The following is a 24,227-nucleotide window of genomic DNA, read 5'->3' as shown; positions in this document are numbered from 1 at the left end:
GAATACAACCAGTTACAATAATCAGTGACTTACCGGAACCTGACTCTGTCCTGATTCAGACTGCTGTGCCCTGGTGCTATGGAAGGTCCTGTGATGATTGGAAACCTTTCTAGCAATCCACTTCCCTAGCTGAATAGAATCTAACTAGCCCAGTGGATCACTTGAAAGGACGCAGCGTTCCCTATTACAGGGAGAGCCAGGAATACGGTATTTGTGGATTCAGCAGAGCTGTAGATTCTCCTAAAAAGAGGAGGAACGACTTAGTATGACAAGGCTAAGCCAGATAACCCACAACCTTCCTGTAAATATTAACAATCATGTAAACGCCCCCTACCTTCACTGGAAGCAGCTGTAGCTCAATCAACAAAGAGAATTCCAAGGAAACTAATAAGGAAGGGTAGTTAGTATGAAATTGTAACCCGCACGGCACGAGGGATGCACTAGAGTCGAGTTGGTCCACTAATTCCACTGCAAAGCATCTATAAGTCCAGTGCACAGCGTGAAGACAAATGCAGTTCCAATATTGTAGCAACGCAATGTCAGGTAAAGCAAAATCCAGTTGTAGAAGAGAAGCAGAAGTCGCTGTGGTGAAGAACAACAGAGCATTCAATGTTTGTGCTTTCAATACCAGTAATATTAACCCTGAACCTAGCAGAACAGATGCTAGAAGGGTTAACAATAACCACACATTGCAACGGACATTGCATTGCTACAATATTGGAACTGCATTTGTCTTCACGCTGTGCACTGGACTTATGATGTTTAGCTTTCAGATGCAACTGCTTAAGGCATCGTATTCTTATGGCCAATGAGTGGAAATGAAACGACATGAATCGCTATACCTGTCACTGTAGCAAGGCAGAGAAACTTCACCAGCTGGAGGTCGTAGGCGGGGAACGCTACGAGGAAACTCAGCTGGAAAACAACAAAGGTTGCAGCCTGAGACTGCAGCGGGAAAAACAGCTGAAGCAAATGGAGTTGCAGGTGAGACGCACTGCAGAGGAAATGCTGTTGGAGGTCGCAGCCGGAGAATGCCGCGGGAAGAACAGTTGAGGCAATTGAGGTTTCAGGCGAGACGCGCTGCGGAAGGAACGGTTTATGGTAATTTCATCTAAAACCATTGCATCTAATGCCATTCCAACAAAATTCTGTTGGATTATTTTTTTATTTTTTGGTTGATGGGGTCCCCAAACCCCTGGTTTTTTTTACCCTTTAAAATACACCTGAACAAAAATTAACCCTTTACCACCCAAAAACATGCATTAGTTGGACATTTTTTAGATGGAAAAATTTTGATGGAATGGTATTAGATGGAATGGGTTTAGATGAATTGACTAGATACTGAGGTTCCAAGTCAGGAAAACGAAGGCTGAATTGCTTTCATAGATGAAGATGAAAGTCGGTGGAGCAAGTTGCTCGGGCTGGAGGCCAGGAGGCTAGGAGCACCCAAAGCTTCATGAAAACCAATAAGAAGCACTGGGCTCCCACCACAGCCTAACTTAAGTACAACACACACCCAAACACGTGATCAGATCACGTGACATACGGATCACTTTGTAATGTTGAGAACGGTGTCCCGTCAACAGACCCAGTCTCCAGGGAAGCAAACCAGTAATCCTGTACCTGAAATAACAGCCTTGCTGCCATTCTATGAGCGTACTGGAAGCTGAATCCGAGGGACCACCTGGAGCATATCTGGCGGGCATGACGGCGACAAACTCCAAATGCCATGGATTCGCTAGCAGGTTCCACCAGCCGAAGAACATGGGGGACGTGTTCTCCTTCCCGTGGGAAGGCCTTTTCCTGTACGCATTTCCGCCTTTGCCGCTACTGCTGTTAGTCATCAATCAACTCAAACAGTGCCGACGCAGGATGATCCTCATCGCCCCGGGCGTGGCTGAGGCGGATTTGGTACCCGGACCTTCTCAGCCTGTCATCGTCCCCGCCAGTCAAGCTGCCAGTGGTTGCGGATCTGCTCGCCAGAAAAGGAGGTGCAATCCTACACAACGACCCAGGATTGCTGAACCTGAAGGCCTGGCTCGTGCAGCCTTCGAGTTCTGTGGGTACGAGCTGCCGGCAGACTGCAGGGAGGTTCTTGCCAGGGCCAGAGCGCCGTTGACTCTGAAGTGCTATGGGCTACGTTTCGTGACGTGGTGCCGGATGCAGAAGATCAACCCTCTGAGGGTCACAACCTCGCAGATTCTTCCGTACTTGTCCTTGGCCAAGGCGGGACTGGCGCACCCCTCCATGGTGCATCTGGCGGCTATCTCCCGCTACACCAGATCTCTGGGACGGTCTTCTCTTTGGTCCCACCGTCTCATCAAGGAGTTCCTCAATTGACTATTTTGATCGTACCCGCCGGTGAAGGCTCCCTCCCCAGCATGTGAAATCAACGTGTTACTGACGATGCCCCCTACAAGCCTATGTATCAGGGCCCTCTCAAGTTCCTATCTCGGAAAGCGGCTTTCCTTGTGGCTATCACCTTTGCCAGGAGAGTAGGTAAGATCCATGCCCTTTCCTGCAAACAGACTTATCTGACTTTTCCCAACACAAGGGTGGTGCTGCGGACGCACCCCTCCTTCATGCTGAAGGTTCTGTCAGAATTCCACATCAACAAACCTTCGGTGTTGCCTGTGTTCTTTCCGAAACCTTGGTCACCGGCTGAAAGGAATTTGCACTAGCTGGATGTGGCTCGTGCTCTGAAGTTCTATGTGCCACGCATGAAGAGTTTCCAAAAGACGTGACACCTTTTTGTGAACTTTGGTCCTGCAAACCATGAGAAGACCTTGTGCAAGGCTTCCTTCTCCGGGTGGCTCTCTGGCTGTATCACTGTCACTGGTTGGTACACCGACCGCTGCCTGGCCGTCCGAGAGCCCATTCCACCAGAGCAATCGCTGTGACGACGGTGTTCCTGTCTGGTGTGGCCCTGCTGGACATCTGCAGGGCTGCTACATGGAGGTCCATGCACACCTTCACAAGATTCTACTGCGTCGACGGGGATTCCAGGGAGGAGTCCAGGGTCGGCCAAGCAGTGCTGCACAACCTGTTCGCTTGAAGGTGAGCCTGTTCGGAGGTAAGAGTAATTGCTTCTGTTGAGCCTTGGCACCATCCATGGTTGTGTGATGTTGTACTGCTATTCATTCTTTATTCATGACATTGTGAATCCATGCCAGACCCCATGCTGGAGAAGGAACAAGTTACTTACCTGTAACTGTTGTTCTCCAGCATGGGTCTGGCATGGATTCACATGCAAACCCTCCCTCCTGCCCCTATGTGGCTCTTCTTGGTTATACTGCCACTGTACATGCTACCAAATCTGAAGATGGCTGCCAGAGGAGGGGGTTAGGGAGAGGGAAAGTCATTGGCTGGGGACAGTATGACCCAGCGCTCAGTGATTGGTTTATAGGAGAAAGACAGTTTGTGAGTGAAAGTGAAACTGTTTTTTCTTGTACCAAGGATTCCCAGCCTGACGACAGGGAATATTCAAGAGCATGTGAATCCATGCCAGACCCATGCTGGAGAACAATAGTTACAGGTAAATAACTTCTTCCTTATTACTATTTCCCCCTGTTGTACAGTGCTTCTTTGCTTCACAACTAGGTTTGCTCTGTAAAACACAGCACACACATACAGAGTTGCTGCTTTTCACCTAAACAAGACTTCGGGAAAAAACGAAGAGAATATTATTATTTTAAAGAAATAGTCAACTAAGTTTTGATTCATGTAAGATGCTGGTTTACATTGTGAAAGAAAATTAACATGATTGTTATCAGTTAAATTTAACAGTAAGGACTGAAGCAACAGCAAACAGTTGGTTCATTTTAACTTTGGCATTGAGAGAAGCCTGAAGGTGTCTCACCCGCTAGTCCACGGGGATCAGTCATGAAGGTTGCCAGGACACGGCCTTCGCTTTTGTATCCAGTTCCTGGGGGTGGACAAGTGCGGGAAGATAACCTGGGTGAGGGGTCTTCGGGGAGGGGGACACCAAATGATGAGACGTGGTATCCCCTTCCCTGTAACAACTTTTTCCCAGGATACTTAGAATCTCAACCCCCTCACCCCACTTCACAGCACAGTCACTTTCTCACGGACAGCTCGCTATGAGAGAAAACAGACTAACAACCGAGCCGTATACCTGAAATGTCCCATACGATAGTTAATCACTCACCATCATACACACCTGACTTCCATTACATTTCCCCACACGGATAAAAGGCGGAGCACGAGAGCACACTCTGAGCGAGGCAAAGCACATGAGGGAGCAGCAGTTCAAAGATGGCAGTTTAACACGAGGCGAAAAACGGAAAAACAGAAGGGGATCGCAAGGAGGGAAGTGCCCTTGACCTTTTCGACAGGAACTGTTTCTTTCATGAAATCTCGAAAATGGAAAGCGCAGGATCAGGAAACCAGGCTGAAGAATCCTACATTGCATGTCGGTGGTACCCGAGGCTCTCCGGCGTCGATAATCAAGGCGGGCAGAATTGCCTGCTGCTGTGGTACTATCCTTGACTCCTACAACAATGCAGCACCAGTGAAATCAACACACGCAGTGAGTTGGGGAGGCCGATAACCAGACCGGTCTGTGTTGAAGCCAATGTTGCAAGCAGCAACATTGAATCGTGAATGCGTATGAAACGTATGTGATAACCAACGCGAGAAAAATTGGACAACAGGTGAGTGATTGAACTCTTAAACCAAGATACAATACCTTAGACAGAGGGGCCAGCACTGCGTGCATGCTCATTTGAAAGTCTCTGTAAGGTATCCAACTGAGAGGTGGCAAAAGCGAAAGAGTGAATTGAAGTGGTCCTGCAACTTGTCAAGCAAAATCCTGTGCACAATTGAAAGTCTTGATGTTAATACAGTAAAGAAAGTTGATGACAAAGGAGATAAAGTTGGTCCGAGCCCGACCGAGGAAGGTTAGCTGATAACTTTTTAATAAATCAAGTTTGTCTTAAAGTAAACTAATCCCGGCAGAGGTAGACTGATTGAACATTGTGTTGAAACTTATCTGAGCCCGGGGCAGGGGGATCCAGGGTGAACCATGAATCACCCGAGAAAATTGATACATGAAAATACTACGAGTATTGTGTTAAGAGGATCTGAGCCCAGCGGAGGGGGATCCGAGGTGAATAGTGAATCACCTGAGAAATTGAGTGCGTGTGAAATGCTGAGAGGAAAATAACATTGTTTATCGCATCAGGCCCTCTGAAAGAAGAGACTTTGAAAGGCAAAGAGACTTGTGCACGGAAGGCTCTGATGCTAATGTTTGAACTGCATCCTTGTGCTAGAGAAGCCAGAGACTGTGCTGAGCTAGAGTGTGTTACCTTGTCTCGTGCTGAAAACGTGGAGAATGGGAGGCCAACGGCCTGAATATCCTGACTCATCATTTCTTGGACACTTCTTTCTTTTGCATAACATTGTTCCCGACACTATTTGTATTTAGAGGTAAGGCTTGGCAATAGGTTTATTAGTATAGGCCCTTTTATTTTGACAATACACCACTGGGACTGAGTAATTATTATTTGATGGTCGTAGCTTGCTCCAGATTTAGGATTAGATAGGTGTTTTTCCAACCCTTTTTGAAGTTCAATAAAAACACCCTTGAACTGTGGTGACTTGTGTCTGTTCCACTGTCTGTCTTACTGTTGATACCATGCCTTCCTTAGACATACATCAGTTATGTCAACAAAATTAAAAATCTTTGTCCGGGTTTATTTTATTTAACTTAAAATCCACATAATACCAGAGTCAAGCTTCACAACACAATGAATTACACAAAGTTACAAATGTTGTTTGTTCTGTAAGCGGTCACTATGAGGAGTTATGCCCGTTTTGATGTCTAAAGGTTTATGGATGGAAATGCGGGATAGTGATTGCTATTGGCCAACCAGCATCACTTGCCACTCAAAACTAAATGTGTATTTATTTTTTCAGTCTATTCTTCTGTGCAGAAAGTAGTCCTGGTGTCATCTGCCCCCGAAGTCCCCATGCAAGCCACACACTCCTACGAGCTTCCAGTGCCAGCAGATCTGGATAGGACTGCCACTGAACTGGCTGACTGGCTGGTGTTGATCGACCACATGCTTAAGTCGAACATAGTCACTGTGGGCGACACTGAAGAGATCCGTCAGACAATTTCCCGCATGAAAGTGAGTGGACTGTACAGTTTTGACTGCAGCAATGAGCTATTACGATGGTATTGCCACTCCCCCTTGCCAGGCTCCATGATGCAGAGAAATTAATATCCTGCCCTGTCTTTAGATATTAACTACCTGTTTTTATAGTTGAAGCAAGTATGTAATGTGTTCACCATTAATCTTTAATTACCACGTTTGCTGCCATACAGCAGGTTAATATCTAAACAGAAATGAACTGCAGACTCGGCCACTGTTCTTACACTGGTCTCTGTTTATCATCCTTATATTATTTTCCACTTGTACCAGTCTGTCCAAGAGAAGCACACTTTTATATTGGATCTGTGCAAGTAGACGAATGCTTGCTCAGTCATTCATAATGTCTGCGTTCTTTTCTTTTCACTATTTCTTTTCAGATAACCAAGGAGGACCTGGAGCACCGCCATCCCCAGCTTGAAACTGTATTTACGCTGGCACAGAACTTAAAAAATAAGACCTCCAGTACCGATGTCCGCACTGCCATCACAGAGAAATGTAAGTCTCTTCACTTATTAAGAGACAATTCCCTATGCCCAGTAGTCCATAATGTTAAAAAGGAGGGCTGAATTGATTTAAAAAACGTTATTGTTTTTATTATAACAATTGTGTTGTGGTACTGATATGAAATGCCCCGTTTAAATGGTAATTACTTAACCCCTTGTTTTTATTCTTCTCTGGAGCCAGTGAGGGAACACAGTACTGAATCACACACCAAGTATCTTTCAAACAGAGGGCTGGTCAGTCAATGGCGGTACATACTGTGATGAACCAGTAATGATTCCTCCCAGAAACCTGGCCTTGGTCCCTTCTCATGTGGCCAGGGAAGGGCAGGCGCTTCCTGATCCCGACACTGGGGGTGGTGTTCTGTGGGGGGAACGCATGGGGTGAGGGGAAACAGGCCAGGAAGACAGGGAAACCCCCATCTTTAATTTTCCTTGTAACCCTACACTTTTAATGGCTGTTTGCCAAACAGAAGAAATCAGTCTAACTTTGTTATTAGGGACTACAAGTCACTTAATCCCATAAATACTGGGATGTAGAAGAGGGCTGAAGAGTCACTTAGCGGTAGCAGTCTGGCAATTGGGCCCGATAGCCCACACCTGAGGGGGCAAAGCAGCTTAAAAGGCCCCTTAGGTGTAGGCAATTAGAAGGAGCTGGAACTGTGGCTGGAGTGTATACAGTAGTAACAGAAGCAGAAGGAAGAAGGCACAGTGTTGGCAATCCAAGCAGAAGTGGGAGAACAAAAATGGATGCTAGGGCTCTGATACAGCAGATTTCACCTTCTTGTCCAGTGAGAGTGTTGTTTCTCCAAACTCTGATGTGCAGAGGCTGCAGAGCGGAAGGCGTGCCGGAAGGCTGCCTTTCCCCATGTGAGTCTAATTGCAGTGATTGTGCAGCAGGAAGCGTGTTGGAGACCATGGCGATAAGTTGCTGTGAAGCTGTGGGTCTCAGTAGCGAGGGGGGGCTCCTTAATTGAATGGACGGACCAGAGACACCTTCAGCGAGGAAGCGCGTGAATCCCAAATGAAGCTGCAAGTGGTAGACTTGGCACAGCACACAGAGAACGGAACCCAGAAGCCAGTGAGTTGAACCAGATGTTCTTATTCCTTGCGTGAGCAATGCCGGCAATATAATCCAGCTAAATAATCACTTGCGTATGAGTAGATGTGATGAGAAGTTGATTGTTGAGTCTTTAACAAAGGAACAATTGAATTGTAGCATTTGCGTGTAATCGGGTATTCTCTCTTTCACTCGCGTGAAAGCAAACACTGTGATAATCAATTGTTGAACTTAAAACCTTGTTAAGCACATGAAGAAGTGGTCGCTGGAGCCTAATTACGATTCTAGGAGGAAGAATGACCTCTGAATCTTTATTAAGGCAGTCAACAATTGCTAACAAAGGGAAGTCGAGTGTTTAAACAGTGTAACTTTAAGTTGGAGAGAGCAAGCGTTGCCCAGGCCAAGAGTGAACAAGGTGTTTCCCCAATTGAGATGGAAACCAGCCTTTTCCAAAGCCAAAGAACAGTCTAAACAGTACTGAGCAATATGGAATCTCAGCATTTTCTAAGATACAAGTGTGCAAGCATTGCCTGAAGCCAAGAGAGTGGTGACAAAGCTTCTGAGTAATTCTTCTGGCTAACAGTAGGCAGAGGGCTAAAGGCAAGGTTGGGGAAGGGAAACCTGCTACTTATAAACATTCTTTGAAGTCGATAAAACCTACATTGCCAAAGACAATAGGAAGAAGAGAGGAGTGTGTCCTAAAGGCAATTCCAGATTGTTGGTGGTGTAGACAGACAAGAAAGGCAAAGAGGCTGCCCCTCTGAAAAGCAAGGTTCAGAGGAATAGTAACATGTCTACTTGAAGGTGTTGAAGTACCCGAAAGTGAATCTTTTCATAAGTAACAGTTGTTTAAAGTCACAAAGTATTGAAGCTGTGGTGGTGTATTTGGTTGTCAGCAGATTTTTGACATCAGCACAAACAAAGGTGGATACTATAATGCAAAGGAGTAGGCCCTCATGGTAAACTCTTGTAGAAGTTGTTGAAATGGAGGTAAAAGTGCTATGAAGTCATCCTGACAAAGATACCTACTGTGACTCCTAATTTTGTAAAGAGACATTTTAAGCGTTAGCCAAGAACTGTGTTGTCATTAACATTTACAGAAGGTATATGGTTCCATGTGATAATATTGCCGCAAAAATATTGCCATACAAAAATGTCGCCATATTTTTGTGGCGATATTACCCCATGGAACCTGCGGCGACACCCCCGCAACCCCCATATATTTTAAAAGGGTAGCGGGGGACACCCCTGCAACCCCCCATCCATTTACCCCATAAATTATCCCCACCAAAAATATCTCCTATGGCCGTTCCCGACGACCATATGTACGGGGATATTTTTGGTGGCGATAATATTACCTGATGCCAGTTATATTTCCTTTGAACTGTGGTATTTCTTCTTGGAGAACTAGAAGTTGTGGCAAAGCATTGTGGCTGGGAATAACATTGATGCTATTTTGAGGAAGTTGAAAGTCTTTATTTAACCAAGAAGAACAGCTTTTCTGTTGTTGGAAATTTGGTTAACAGAACTTTACTTTAATATCGAAGGAGCTAAGAACTGAACTAAGACTGTCACAGAATACAGATTTCCTCGTTTCCTTTTTCTTTTTTTGAACGTTGAACTGAATTACCTTGAAACCTGGGGAAGGGGAGTTAACCCAGGTTGCCAAAAAAGGCTGTAAATATCATGGTTGATGTTACGATGAATTGCCATTTATTTCTTTATGTATTTGATGTTTAAGTGTGAGGACCAGACATCCTGTGTTAGTGTTTCCTAGTTTTGAAAGACAGAGAAATACACGTCAAGGTAGGGATAGTGAGTTGTTTGATAAGTTATAATTTAATAAAATTGTGTATGTTGAAAAATCATCTAAAGGCTGTTCGCCTCACATTTCTGACCCCTCACAATACCTCCAACCACACCCATATATTCCAGAAGGACTCTCGCACAAAATAAGTGAATCCACATCCCAAACATGCATCTGCATATACCCCTTACAACTGGGTTTAGGCTGGTAATAGCCCCCACTTCCCAGCCCTGGTTTACAGGCAGCCAGTGGCCAAACATGGCTTCCTCCTTCCAGGTACACAAAGGGACAAGCAGTAGTCATGTAAGCCTCAGGTCTTTGAGGCAAGCAGAGGCTGACAGACAACCTACGTTCTGTGAAATGGAGGAGGGGGTCAAAAAGGATCCAACCAGGTCAAATGGACTCCACCGTTTGTAACCATATTACACAGATGGAAAAGCTACTACCAGCCACATGACAAACAGGGAATACGCTCTATGGACACTCTCGGGTGCCATTTGGATCCACCTGCTTTTGGAATCATAAGAGCTGTTAAAGAAGACCACAAAAACATAGCTGCATTGTCAGACTTCAGTTAAGCCTAGTTAGAAGAAAATTGTAGTCCGAAACCCAGAAAAGCCAGCAGAAAGTACAGGTGGGTAAAATGTTTGATTTCTGCTTAACAACTCCCAAAGTAAAAGTAGGTGTCAACAGGTGCCTTCTGATCATACTAGCTTTGAAAGAGGCGGCCCATGAGTGTGGTGTAGGAAGGCCCTAGCCCGCTTCAATGTTCGTGCTCCCTTATGGGTAAACACTGTAGCTTTTGTTAACCCTGCAAGGCTGCGATCATGATCTCCTCACACCTTGTGTTTTGCTACAATTGAAAAAACTGAATTCTAGGGTTGTTGTCTGTAATGTTGAGAGGATGTTTTTCTATTAGGATTGTGACTTTGTCTAATCCCATCTTATTGATAAACTGGGAAACAAGTTTTAGAATCGGTCGAATAAAAGGTTTTAGCCTTGGTCTATTTATGTTTTTATTATATTAGCACGTATTTTTACTTCTATGTGGAAATGGATGTGCATTTTCAGATGTTTGTGTACTTGAATGTTTTTATGCCGATTAAGTTATTTGACTGACCTACTATCCCTACTCCTTGTGCAGTTATGCATCATGTCCCTCTGTGCACACGCCCTTAGATAATCGGTATGGTCAAGAACGTGAGCAGGAAACTGAATGCCTGTAATGTCTGTGGCATTGAAGGTTGTCATTCAGTGTCAGCAGAATAAAAATGGCACTGCTTCGACACTGATCCAGGGCACTGACTTAAGCCACAGACTCTTCCCGGTGCCAAGTCCCAACTCAGAGCCCTGTTGGACATAGGGATATGGCGTATTGCGAATATCTAGCATTACACAGTATGTCCCTGGTTTCATACCTCGCCACCAGCTTTACAAATGGAGAAGACTAATTTTGAAAATTCTGCCTGGGGTAATAGGTGATCATGCCAACAGTCCTTGTATTGCATGCACAGTTTTTAAACCCGCAAGAGCAGAAAGCAACAGTGCCAGGCGTTATATGGCATGGAAGACACTAATACAAGCACATCCGTGGCACATAAAAAACATTATAGAGGTGGAATTGCTGGGGGAGGAGGTGTAATTTGACACTGAGGTGATTGAGCACCCCAGGCTCCAAAACATAAAGGAACGCTGAAGTCTCCAGACCAGCCAGACCCACTACAAAGAGACTGCTACTAGGCAGTCTCATGAGCCCCCACAGGCACCCAAAAGGATGTGAGGAAAATTGCCAACGAAATTGAAACAAAGGGGACTGGCTCACAGACAGCACCTGTTCCTAGTTTAAAGGTCACTGCCACTAACATTCACTAGAAAGGTGGGCAACAAAGGAAGGCCGTATGAGCACCAATCTGTCAGCAACACATACATCTTTGGCTGCTGACAGGTCAGGTGATGGAAAAAACAAATGTGACACTGTCTAACCAACCTTAGAACAGACTCCCAAGCAAGGTAACAAATAACTCCGATATGGAGACGCACCCAAAGCAAACCCAATTGGGTAGAGGACAGTTCAAGAATTTTACGGGATCTCGGCTGCCAAACCCCCAGCAAGGTAGAAACAGTCCCAGGTAACAGTAAATTGCTGGGGAAGACTTGCGTCACTGTTGTCGTCGTACAGTCGTCTGGTCACAGATCCATTGATGATCAATGACTGTTCTTTAGTTCCTCTGTTGACCTTGGATTGTTGGGGGTTGAATCGAGGGAGCACTTTGGATTGGTGTCATGACAAAGGAGAGACGATCAGGGACGACTTGACTGATGCACGTCTTTCATTGACACCGGACTTGTTCAGTTGACAGCAGCTCAGCAGTGTGACTTTGGGGTCTCAAAAGGCTCCTCCTCTGGTGAAGGTCAGCACTCGAGATGTGCAGTGTTGTGTCTCCGCGGCCAGTGATGTCTTTATGGGAGGGCAAACAGGGCCCCCTTCCTATGATCTTTTCAGGGGGACAACCACCACTTTGTGCAACGAATGTTGTGATAAACTATTGTTTGAATATTTGCAATGTTTTGTCTCCGGTTGCAGTGTTGGTAGCTCCAAACCATGCAGTTAGGTAGATGCAGTTTTAAAGCACTTTTTCCAACGAAAGTGGCAGTTATTTTACATCCATATGAACCAGGGATCACAGACTGTCAGAAGTAAACGCCCTCCTGGGCCTCAGTTACGTGGGTGCATGGAGATATAGATCCCGTTTCATGGAATTATTTGCGTGGAAAATGGGGAACTTGCGCACCAAACTATGCGTAATCCCTTTTGTCGATCCATGGAAGCGAATGCGCAGGATTTTCCTGGGACTTGCGTGGTTTTGCGGCGGCCTGGCATGCCCCTGCGAGCGGCGAGTGGGCATGTCTTGCAGGGCAGGGAAGGAGCAGAACACCCAAAATGGGGAAAAACATGCAAAAATGTGGGCGTTACGAAGGACGGACCGCAGGAAGTCCATTGCATGCCCACTATTGGGCGGAACAATATGTATTTAGGGATCCGACAGCGCAACCTCCTGGTAGGAAAATGGCCACACAAAGCCCTTGTACTATCTGCCACCCAAAGGCAGGCATACAGACACTTGCGCCTAGAAATCACTGGGCAGTGGTAAGATCGGGTGTCGGATTTAGGGGTGCGTGCACGCAGCCGAGTTTCCGATCTGACTTAAGGGTGGTCGTGCCCAGTATAACGGGGTGCAGGCAACCAAGTTAACAATAAATTGTACGCATGGTGTCGGGGTGCTGGTAACATTACGCATTACGGGGGAGCCCACGCTCAGTCCCTGAGATGTAGGCCTGCTTGCAGGGAATACCACGCACTGTTCTGAGGTTGCATGTATTTGCGCCCGGGAAGCATGCAAAGGTGGCTGTTTCTGGCGGTTGTTGATTTGCTTGGGGAATGTCGGGGGGCGTTTCAGTCGTGATTTGCGTATACAGTTGTTTTGCACAAGCAATTCCTTGAATAGGCAGTGCGTGCAGAAAAACCTCTGCGCGCCGGCTTGCGCAGTGATGTTCTCAGTTTTCGGGCGTTGCAGGATTTCTACTGATTTGTCCATGAATCAGGCCAATAGAGTGCAATTGCCATCAGCCTTGAAAACAGACTTTTTAAAAACCTCACAAAACCTGTCGGCATAGCACTGCGTTACTAAAATTGCAACCTTTCACAAAAAGTATAACTAAAAGCATCCATTTTAGAGCAACATCTGGTTATCATGGCACGCTTTGTATAACCTCGTTAATCACAAGGTATGTTTACATATTCTTGCTTGTGTTTCTGGTATAAAACTGCCACCCTAAGCCACAGGAACCTTTCATCCTGTAGCTACCAGTCACAGCATCGTAGCTTGATTTCATAATTGTATCAGATGGAATCCTGTCTTGATCCGGGATGGCCTCTGCCGGTGCTTCCTCTCCAAAGCAGCCCTATCGGACATTTATACAAAATGCATACGCTGATAGGACAGTGCAAAATCGCTGGGCAACAAGTTTCCGCTAAAGATGGAGCCCACCCGGTCGAGCCCCTGCGAGGACTGGAGAGGAACGGGTGGGGGGGATGACTGTGATGTCATGTGAATTGGAGAATCTCCGGCCGGATTAAAAAGATGAGATCCACAGGATGGAAATGGACCGAGCGCGCTGTGGGTCACCATATTAATGTCTCAAGGGAGACCCCTGTCAAATGAGGCAAGAGGCTCAGGACTGCAGTGTGAATGGGCCACTTGGAGCTCTGATAGGCTGGAGCTGAACAGGAGCGCAGCTCGGGGGAGATAATGTGATGGTGTCTGTCGACTGTCCACACTGGTATTCATAGTAGGGTGGTAAACTCATTGTTGAGCACTCAACACAGCCCGCCCAGCACGGCTGAGACCAGCTGGAAAGAGCTGGAAAAGCGATTTCTGGCCTAAAATAGGAAAACAATGACTGCACCCTATGCAGGCCCAGAGAGTTCCTCACATGAGGCAGGCAGTGTCACGACCCGTATTAAAAAAAAAAATAAATAAATAAAAATAAATGAATAAATAAAAAAAAAAAAAAGAAAACCCTGGCCAGCCCATGGGCCAGGAGGGGCCTTGGATCGGGTCTCTAACAAACTCAGGCATCCTTTGCTGAAGCCCCCTTGGGGCCAGTCCTGGCGCCATTGCGCCAGGTTCATACTTCGTGAGGATTTGTGTTTTTGGGACTACTTTATTTCCAGTGCCACCCAACATGGAGGCACCCACATAGCTTGGTGCCTTTGAAACCAAGCTATGTGGGATAGTGTTTTGGGTGTGGTAGCCTAGGAACTACTTTACCTGGACTACTTTTCTGAAGCTATTTAAACCACACCCGACTTGAATGACACGCTTTGCGTTACTTTGCAATCCTGCAATGTGACGCTCATCGTGTTCAGCTGTACCTGCGAACCTCGAAAGAACAGCATCTGAAAAAACAAAAGGACACTGTTAATAGCAGCAGCTTACCTGTAATTCCACCGCTAGCTGCCCTCTGCTCCTGCAAACAGCATCCAAGGATCAGCGAGCCACCCGGACCGACGGATCTGCAAAAAAGGGAGAAACAGGACATTAGACATTTTACAATTGTGCCGGAAGCTTAACTCACGAGTCGCCCATCGACCAGCATCGCCTTGGTACTACTTGCTCCAGGTGAGCACCGCAATCTACGGGAACGAAAAGGAAACAGGTTAGCAAAGGCAAGGCATCATAGCGCTGCGCATAGTACCTACTTACCGCATCAAGGCGCTTTTGATGCACCATCATTTACCAGTGAGTCCCAACTCAGCCAACGTTCCACAGTGAACTTCCACGCACCTACGGAAAGAGAAAAGACATTATTTAAACCAAAGAAAGGCATACAAGCATAACAGTAATAAGACCTACCTGAAGGACTCAAAAGGGCCGGCATCAGTGAAGTAACTAGATCGCACTCGCCCACAAAGGACAACGCGCTCCTGCCAAGAAGGCAGGACAGAGAGCACGCCAAAACCCATAACAAGGCGAGGGGACAGTGGTGCTGCGGGCATACGGGATGTTGGGAAGCTCTCACCCCAGTTGCCCAGTCTTGAACATTGCCCACCTGTATTCCAGGCAGAACTTCTCCGCTGATCATACCTGGGAGCCGCTAAGAAGGATACCAGAGTCCCCACAGGATGGCGTCCCCGTGGATACCAGGTGAGCGTAACAGGCAGGCAGTTCTACATGTGTGTGTATGAACGGTACTAAAGCATGTATTACTCTTACGTCCCATCCCCTTGCCTCCATACTGCATGGGCATCCATTCCAAGGGACGGGAGACCAAACACCTTTTTCACCAGAAAAATACCTTCTTCTCCTTTAAATTTTGAGGCGCGCGGGAATGCGGCCCTGGGAGCATGCGCTGCCCTGACTCCGCCCTCCGGTGCCACACCTCAGTCCCCTTTTCCGCGTCAAAGGGAACGGGCCGAATTCACCAGCGCTCCTGGGTTTGGCTTCGACCATGTATTCCACGCACGGACACTTCTTCTCTTTTTTCTTTTTTTCTTTTTATCATTCAAGGGCCACTCTTTTCCAGTGCACCCCGCAAGGGAAACTCCTTTCCAAGGACTCGCCCGCGTGGGAGGGACGCTCAGGTCCTTGTACCAGCACAAGTACCAAAGCTGCTTCAGCTACCGGCCGACAGGCAGAGGGATCTGTAGATCCTCCTGGTAACGGTGCTGAGGGATCGGAAAGGTTCTATTTCCGGGTCTTCACCCAAGGGGTTACGCGCTAGTACCATCAGCATGTTCTACTGGCAGATTCGCCAAGGGCGGAACGCCTACCGGGCTTCGGCCTTAGGAACAGGGTAGGCCCCATGATCGACACTCGAGTCCTGGACGGCGCAGGGCCCAGCGAGCCAAGCAACATGACGCAAGTATGTGGAAGGCAGGTCAACAAAATGGCCACCGCGCCAGAAAATCCAGACATCTGGCCTGCGCCGCTCCATGGAAGGCAGGTGGAGGACTGTGTGTCAAGGTGGGACTGGTGTCAACCAGGTATGTGGCCTACAGCCTACCCTTCCTTCGCGCAAGGCAGGTTCCTGCTGCGTCCATATGGGCAGGGCACGCAACAGCTCCAGCAGCAGCCCACTACCCCGTCAATATTGCCTTCCACCAATCCAGCTTGCGAGGACAGGTTCTTTGAGAAGTTCTTTGGGCTCAGGAAATCTCCCCAGATTGGAGTCATCCTCAGGGACGCCATCAGGGACTTTCTCCATCCAGTGGCCTCAGCGCCCCAGGCCCCAGACCAGGCTCCACTGGTCTCTATTCAGCCTCAGCAGCCCACTCCGGCCCCTCAACTGAGTGGACAGGCGGTTCCATACCAGCCTCCGCCACAGCCTCTGGCTCCGGGCCCCGCACCTTAGCCCTCGGCTCCTAGCACCCCCCTCTGTTGCCGGACCAACCAAACCCGCAGGTGGACACAGATGAGGACCACGCCGACACACCATCTTCGGCCAAGGCCTTCCACGAACGTCTTGCAGAGTATTTGGGCCTTCCTAGGCCCGAGGTCGAGCAGCCAGCAGAGGGGGTCCTTGCAGAGGTCCTCACACTACGTCCTTTTGCCAGAACGGGGATACCCATGCAGAAGGACGTAGTTGCCTTGACCAAGAAGGGTTGTCTCAAGCCCCACTCAGCCCAGCCAGTAAATAAATGTCTGGACACCAAGTACAGGCAGAAGGAGGGGGATACACTCTTGCTGTCGGCCCACCCTCAGCCACTCTCCTCTGTGATCGCTGCGCCATCACTGTACTCCAAGCCTCAGTCGTCCTCCTCTTCCTCTTCTGCGGTGCTGCTATGCAGGGAGGAGATGATCTTGGAACGCAGCTTCTTCCCGTACGCCTCCAACGCATCCTTGCATCTGCGTCAAGCCAACGCGGATGCCATGCTGGCAGCCGTCAACCAGAGGCACTGGCGGTAAATTGCGAATTTCCTCCCAGAGCTTCTGGTGCAGAGCCAATTGCGATTCAAGGCAGGATTGGCAGAGGCCAAGATCCTGGCGCAGGACATCTTGGAGTCAACCGTGACCCACATCAACACCTCTGGCCATGCCATCTGTCTTGCCACGGACATGAGAAGAAGCCTGGCTCCATGCTACAAAATTAAACGCATCTTAGATCTTCCGTTGGAAGGGAGTGACCTCTTCCACTTCACTCCACAACGGACCGGTAGCTGGATAAGATGAAAAACAGCTCAGAAATGGCCAAGTCTTTATCCATCCTTGCAAAGACGACGCCCAAACTGTACACCGTCACAGCAGCGCTCTGAGACCGGGCGTACGTACAGAGGTTTCTGCGGCTTCCTAGAGTGGAGGTCCAGGCAGCCTGATTGTTCACCGTCCCAGCATTTGCGATAACAAAAAGGCGTGGGGGGAGTAAGGGCTTTTTCCAGTCACCCTCCTCCGCAACAGCCTCAGAGAGAAAGAAGGCATGACACACCTCTGCGGGCCCACGTGTCTCCAGTGGGGGGCAGGCTTGCTCTCCATACACATTTCTGGCGCCAGAACTTAGTGTACCCCTGGATCCTCGCCGTAGTCTCCACGGGGTACCGCCTCCCTATCCCAGCCTCTCCTCTCCAACGCTTTTGGCGGAGATCCGGTCGCTCGTCGAGAACCAGGTAGTGGGCTTTTACTCCAGGTTTTTTTTTCACCATTCAGAAGAAGAACCAGGCGGGCCTGACTTGTGCTGGACCTTTCCACCCTCAACCTCTCCCTACCTTTTCATAAATGTAAGATGGTTACGCCAGCTTTGATAGCGGAGACATTTTGCAAGGGAGACTGGATGTGCTCCCTGGATCTGAAGGATGCGTACCTACACGTCCCGATTTTGCAGCCTCATTCTTTTCTACGATTTAGGATCATGGGCTACCATTTCCAATACATGGTGCTTCCTTTCGTTCTTTCAACTCGGCCCCCAGGGTCTATACCATGCTGATGAACACTGTGGCGGCCCTACTCAGGTCTCGGGGCCACCACATGTACACGTACCTCTGACTGGCTTGTCAGGGCTACTTCTCCGGAAGCAGTGCACCATACTTCCCACACTCTTAAGAACACACTACACGAGCTGGGTTTTTCACTCAACCTCTAGAAGTCGCAGCTGCAGCCCACGCAGAGACTGACCTCCTTGGGCCTAATTTGGGACACGTGCTCCGAGAAAGTTTTTCCTTTGGAGGACAAAATCACGGCCATTAAAAGAGCCATGGTACACTTACTCAGCAGCGAAGTGACCTCGGCCTGGTGGTACCAACACCTACTGGTCCTCATGGCAGCAGTCCTCTTCGCCGTCCCCCACATGAGACTCAGGATGAGGAGGATACCGCTGCACTTTGCAGCATCTTGGAACCAGGAACGAGGCCATCAGTCAGAGATGATCAACGTTCCTCTGTCGCTTCACCCAGACCTCACATGGTGGTCCACGGACTGCAACCTGCGGACTGGCAAGCCCTTCCGGCAACCCACTCCACAGGTCACCATCAGCACGGACTCCTCTCTCGAGGGTTGGGGGGCCACTCTGGAAAACCACTGTGTCCATGGCACCTGGACCCGGCAGGAGTACCACATCAATTGGCTGGAATTGAAGGGCAGCTGGCTGCCGCTCAGGGCCTTCCTTCTCGTTATAGATGGCAAGCTAGTCCTCATTCAGACAGACAACTCGACCAGCAGGTTTTATGTCAACAAGCAGGGAGGTACCTCAGGTGGACCTCTTTGCCTCCAAGGCCAACAGGAAGCGTCAACTGTTCACCTCCTGGCAGGGGTCAGGGATCAGGTTCCCTGGGCAATGCCTTTCAGATCAGGTGGGACGGAATGACAACATACGTCTTTCTGCCCACACCCCTGATTCACAGGGTGAAATGCAAGATCAAGCATCATACTAAGAGCTCCATGGTGGCCAGCCAGGCCATGGTTTTCGGAGCTGCTCAGCCTCTCGTAGAGGCCTCTCACTCGCCTGCCAACGGGCCCAGCACATCTTCTGGCACAGCAGGGGGGGGCAGGGTCTAGCCCTCACAGCGTGGTTCCTGAACAGGTCACGCTAGGACATTTCGGCTTCTCTCAGGTTAATCTAGAGATCATGCAGGGAGATCATACAGGGCGCCAGGAGCAAATCTACCAGGACCCAGTATAAGAGCAAGTGGACCAGGTTCTGTCACTGGGCAGACTCTAAGGCCTTTGTTCCCTGGACGACGTGCTCTCCTTTTCAGCGCATCTCACTCATTCAGGCGTGTAGGTGGACACTTTCCGCACCTACCTGGCTGCCATTGGGGTGTACAGGAACTCGGAGGAGAAATGTTTTTGCTCTTACAACCCAATTGTCAAGAGACCAACAGGTCTCGCCAGGCTCTACCCGCCCATCAAGAGGCCGCACCCTGTGTGTGACCTCAACATAGTCCTGGGCGCCCTGGTGCACAAACCATTCGAACCAATGGCATCTGCGGACATCAGGCTGCTGCCTACGTTCTGCTCTGATCCTATGGATGAGGCACAGAGAGTAATGCACTGCCTTGATGTCAGGCGTGCACTAAAATTCTACTTGGACAGGACCAAGGGCTTCTGCAAGTCGGACACTCCATCACCTTTGGTGGCACAAGACCTGGGTATCAGGAATGCAAGGCCTCGATAGCCCGTAAAGAAGCCTACGAGGGACAGCATAAGCCACTGCCAGCTAACATGCATGCCCATGCGGTCCGAGCCAAGGCAGTTGACCTGCCAGCGGCATGTCCCTTGGCAGGTCATAAGCAGAGTGGCCATCTGGGCCACCCCTTTGACTTTCTGCAAGCATTACTGTTTGGATGCCGGTTCTAGATCAGGACGCGGCTTTCGGGCAAGCGGTTCTCAGGAACCTGTTTGCTTAAGGAGGGTCTCCTCTCCACCTTAGGGCTACATTTAGTTGTAATCGCACATGCAGTATGGAGGAAAGGAGACGGGACGTAAGAGTAACCGTAGTGACTAATATACTCTTGGTTCTTATTCCCCTTTCCTCCATACATCCCACCATCCTCCCTCCCCCCCTAATAAAACTTGTGTCATTAGGCAATATTAATCTATTCTCGACGCATCTAAGGGGCCTGAGGTGTGGCGCCGGAGGGCGGAGTCAGGGCAGCGCATGCACCCAGGGCCACGCACCTCTAAATTTAAAGAGGAATAAGGTCTTTTTCTGGTGAAAACGTTTGCGTCTCCCGTCCCATGCTCTACTGCCTTCACCTGGACCACAAAGGATATTTTGAGATCTGCCTCGGCTTCTCCTAGAGAACGATGAAGGATCGATACAGTAGACTGATGGCGTGGCTAAGCGCAAAGGCCACTGTTCTGTGCCCCAAGCAGGGTCATACCTCATCCAGGACCGGCCGGTCCGAAGAGCAAACTTCTGAGTCCTTTAAGGGTGCCCCATCCATGGGGGCCCAAGACAAGGCCAAGCACAGCAAGGCTGCTTCCGTCGGGGTCGCCGCACAAATGGGTCCCTCGATGGGCAGGGAGAGATCAACGTCACCATCTGCATCCATCACCACCCACCGATCGAGCTCCTCCTCAAAAAGGAAGTGGTCCAATCCGGCTAAGTTGCTGGAGAAGGCTGAGAACCCTAGGGTGGAGGAAAAGACAGTCGACCTGCCCAAGAAGGCCCAGGCGGTGCAGGAGGTGGGAGGCCTCAGCCGGGGTGGTTGCGAAGTCTGCTGTCATACCAGAGAAAAGGATGCCGTCTCTGAGCCCGGCGCCGGCCCATCATGGTGCAATAAAAGGGGTGGGCGATGGGGCAGGGCAGGGCATGTGGCTGGCCTGTGACCTCAAGACATGGAGGACCAGGAGTCCCTGCTCACGGTCCATGAGGACATGGAGGATGACGGCGTGGGGCATAGTGTGCCGACCATGCCTGCTCAGCCGAGAGATGTATCTCTGGACATCCTTTCGACGCTACACATGTTGGTGTCAGAAGTCCAGAAGAGGATGCCGCAGGCCCCAGCCCTTGTGGTTCCTGATCAGCCTATGGCTAAAAAGAGGAAGTGCCATCCGACACCTCCGCATCAACCTCCACACCTGCGCCCGGTGCCCTCCCCGCTGATAGACACTGGGACGGATACAGCAATGGCAACGACGGATGACGATATCGTCACGGCGGGTGACTCGCCACAACCGAGGGCGTCTCCACCAATGAGGTGGGGTCGTTTCATGCCATGGTCGTCAAAGCTTCTTAACTTTTCCAGCTGACAACCGAGGAGACTAAGAAGGAGGGCTTCCTATACCAGAGGTGCGTGGCCAAGAGGAAGACCAACCTGGCAGTGCCCCGCCTGGACGACGTGTGGTAGGAAGGCTTAGCTCTCCTGAAGAATCCTTGCATGGCCCCAGCCAAGCGGGATAGGCTGGAGAAAAGCTATCGGGTGCTGGAGTCCGCACCCAAGTGCCTACAGTCACAACCGTCGCCGGACTCGGTGGTGTCGGCGGCTGCGAGTTAGAGGTTGTCTAACGCCTCATCGTCGTCGTCCTCGGTCCCTCCGGACAACAAAGGGAAGAAGTTGGACGCCATGGGGAGGAAGGTCCTTTACTCCGGCGTCGACCATCAAGGCAGCCAATGCATTGGCGAACCTTGCCAAGTACGACAGGGAACCGTGGTACAAACTGGGCCTGATCCTGGAGTTCCTGCCTGACGACAAGAGGGAGGAGGCGATCACACTCCACCAGGAAGGGGCAGTAGTGGCTTCAGACCATGGCATCACAGTGGCCTTGGACATCGCTGACACACGTTTACAACAGATGGGGAATGGTGTCTACCTCCATCCTTGAGGCTGGCTGAAGGCCACTCATTTCCACCAGGAGGTCCAGACGAGGGTACTGGACATGCCCTTTGACAGGGATAACCTTTTTGGGAAGGCTGTTGACGAGTCCTTGCAGGCCATAAAGACTGATACAGAGATGGGTCGAGCCCTGGGCAATCTCCAACAACTCTCCCTTTCACCCTTTCACGCTTCCATAGGAAGGTTGGGCAGATCGACTAAAGGTTTCTCCTCTTATTAGCCCTCCCGGTCCCCGACCCAGGAGGCCTACAGAGGCCGGTCCGAAGCCTTCGATGGAGGTGGCCAGCGCTGCCGTCGCTCCCAAGGCGGAATGCAGGCGCCGAAGCAGGCTGAACCAGCCAGAGCGTCGGGTCTCCATCCATGCACCCCAGTGGGAGGCCGGATGACTGGATTCATCCGCGAGTGGCAAAAGATCTCCACCGATAGATGGGTGCTGGACATACCCTGGAGTTGAACCACAAGTGTCCGTGGATCCCTCCGGTGACTTGGCAGGAGCAGCATATCCCTCAACTCCTGCAAGGGGTACATGCCATGCTAAGAAATGGGGTGCTAGAGCTAGTTCCAAGACGACTCTGGAGCTCCAGAGTCTACACCAGATGCTTCTTAGTCAGAAAGAAGACCGGGGGCTGGAGGCGCTTTCTAGACATGTAGCGTCTCAACAAGTACCTCGAGTCCCAAAAATTCAGAATGGTCACATTGCAGCACGTGCTCGGCCAACTGGAGGAAAGAGACCTTTTGACGTCCCCATTCACAGGTAGCACCGAAAGTACCCGTTGTGGTACAGGGAAGGCACTACCAGTTCAAGGCCCTCCTGTTCGGCTTAGACTCGGCTCCCAGGGTGTTCACGAAGTGCCTGGCACCAGTGGCGGCCCATCTACATCTATGAGGGATACACGTGTACCTGTACCTCGACGACTGGCTCATCCGGGCCAATTCACGAGACGACCGTCCAGCTACTTACGGATCTGGGTTTCTCCATCAGTCACCCATAGTCCTGCTTGACACCATCACAGAACGCGCTGTTCCTAGGAGTCAGGCTCAACATGGACTCCTGTCTACCATCGCCCTGGGAGGCTAGGGTAGCGGCCATGCTGATGAAAGTGCAAATGCTGTTGTCACTGAAGACCACAACAGTGAGGACCATCAAGTCGCTGCTCGGCATGATGTCGTCTTGCATCTAACTTATCCGGCTCTGCAGGTTATGGATGCAACCTCTTTAGGAGTTCCTGGATGCTTGCTGGATACAAGTGTCTGCAAGCGTCACGGACAAGATCCCTCTCGACGAAGAATTCCATTGGGTAATAAGGTGGTGGGGTGTACACTCCAACTTCGCCCATGGCACAGGGTTTCAAAATCCTCCTTTCCAGGAAACTGTCACTTCCCTGGAGGGCTTGGGTGCCCACACTGGATGTCTGCACGCCAGAGGCCTGTGGCTGCCGGAGGAGAAAGAACTACACATCAATATTCAGGAGCTACGGGCAGTGTTCTGTGCCCTCAAGTCATTCCTTCCATCTCTGAAGGGCAAGGTGGTGAGGATCTTCACAGACAAAAGCGCCACAATGTTCTACATCAGGAAGCGGGGGGCACTCGATCCCCAGCGCTTCCCAAAAAGGCGCAGAACTTGTGGCACTGGGCCGTCGAACAAGAGATGTTCCTCATCCCCTTTCACCTGGCGGGAGTCAAGAACACTATTGCTAATTCCCGCGGCATGGAGTTGTGCTCCAGCCACGAGTGGGAACTTTGGCTGGACCAAGTGGGACCACATCTTCATCAAGTGGGACAGATCGATCTGTTTGCAACGGCAGCCAACTCCAAATGCCAGTAATTTGCCTGTAGGTTCTACCAGCCGGGGAGCATTGGCGTAGAGGGGGGGCGCGTTCTCCTTCCCGTGGGAATGCCTGTTTCTGTACACATTCCCTCTCCTACTGCAAGTCATCAATCAACTGAGAGTTTCAATGCAGGATAATACTCATCACCCCGGCGTGGCCAAGGCAGATTTGGTACCCAGACCTTCTCAGTCTCTCAGCGTCGCCTCTGGTCAAGCTGCCGCAGGTCAAGGATCTGCTCACCAGAGGAGGAGGCGCAATCCAGCATCACGACCCAGGATCGCTGAACCTGAGGGCTTGGCTCCTGCAGCCCTAGAGTTTGGAGGATACGAGCTGCCAGCGGACTGCAGGGAGGACCTTGCCAAGGCCAGAGCGTCATCTACTCTTAAGTGGTACGGTCACAAGCAGAAGATCACGGCCACGCAGATACTTCCGTAATTGTTGTCCTTCGCCAAGGCGGGGCTGGTGCACGCCTCTATCAAGTTACATCTGGTGGCCATCTCCCTCTACACCAGGTCTCCAGGAAG

The 24,227-nt window shown here is 49.9% G+C and overlaps 1 protein-coding gene across 5 annotated transcripts in view; it reads left to right on the top strand.

Annotated features, from left to right (window-relative positions):
• UTRN (utrophin) overlaps window positions 1–24,227 on the top strand; it is a 2,010,688-nt gene that overhangs the window by 972,902 nt on the left and 1,013,559 nt on the right. For all 5 annotated transcript variants that reach the window (XM_069606729.1, XM_069606726.1, XM_069606725.1 and 2 more), the window contains 2 exons: window positions 5,938–6,152; window positions 6,554–6,671. In XM_069606729.1, the coding sequence (XP_069462830.1) occupies window positions 5,938–6,152; window positions 6,554–6,671 (333 nt within the window). The remainder of the gene's footprint in view (window positions 1–5,937; window positions 6,153–6,553; window positions 6,672–24,227) is intronic.

This window comes from Ambystoma mexicanum, chromosome 4p (genome assembly GCF_040938575.1).
Source record: "Ambystoma mexicanum isolate Mex_15411 chromosome 4p, UKY_AmexF1_1, whole genome shotgun sequence".
NCBI classification, from domain to species: domain Eukaryota; kingdom Metazoa; phylum Chordata; class Amphibia; order Caudata; family Ambystomatidae; genus Ambystoma; species Ambystoma mexicanum.
Note: the sequence above shows the minus strand (reverse complement) of the source record. Positions and strands in the feature narration are given on the sequence as shown.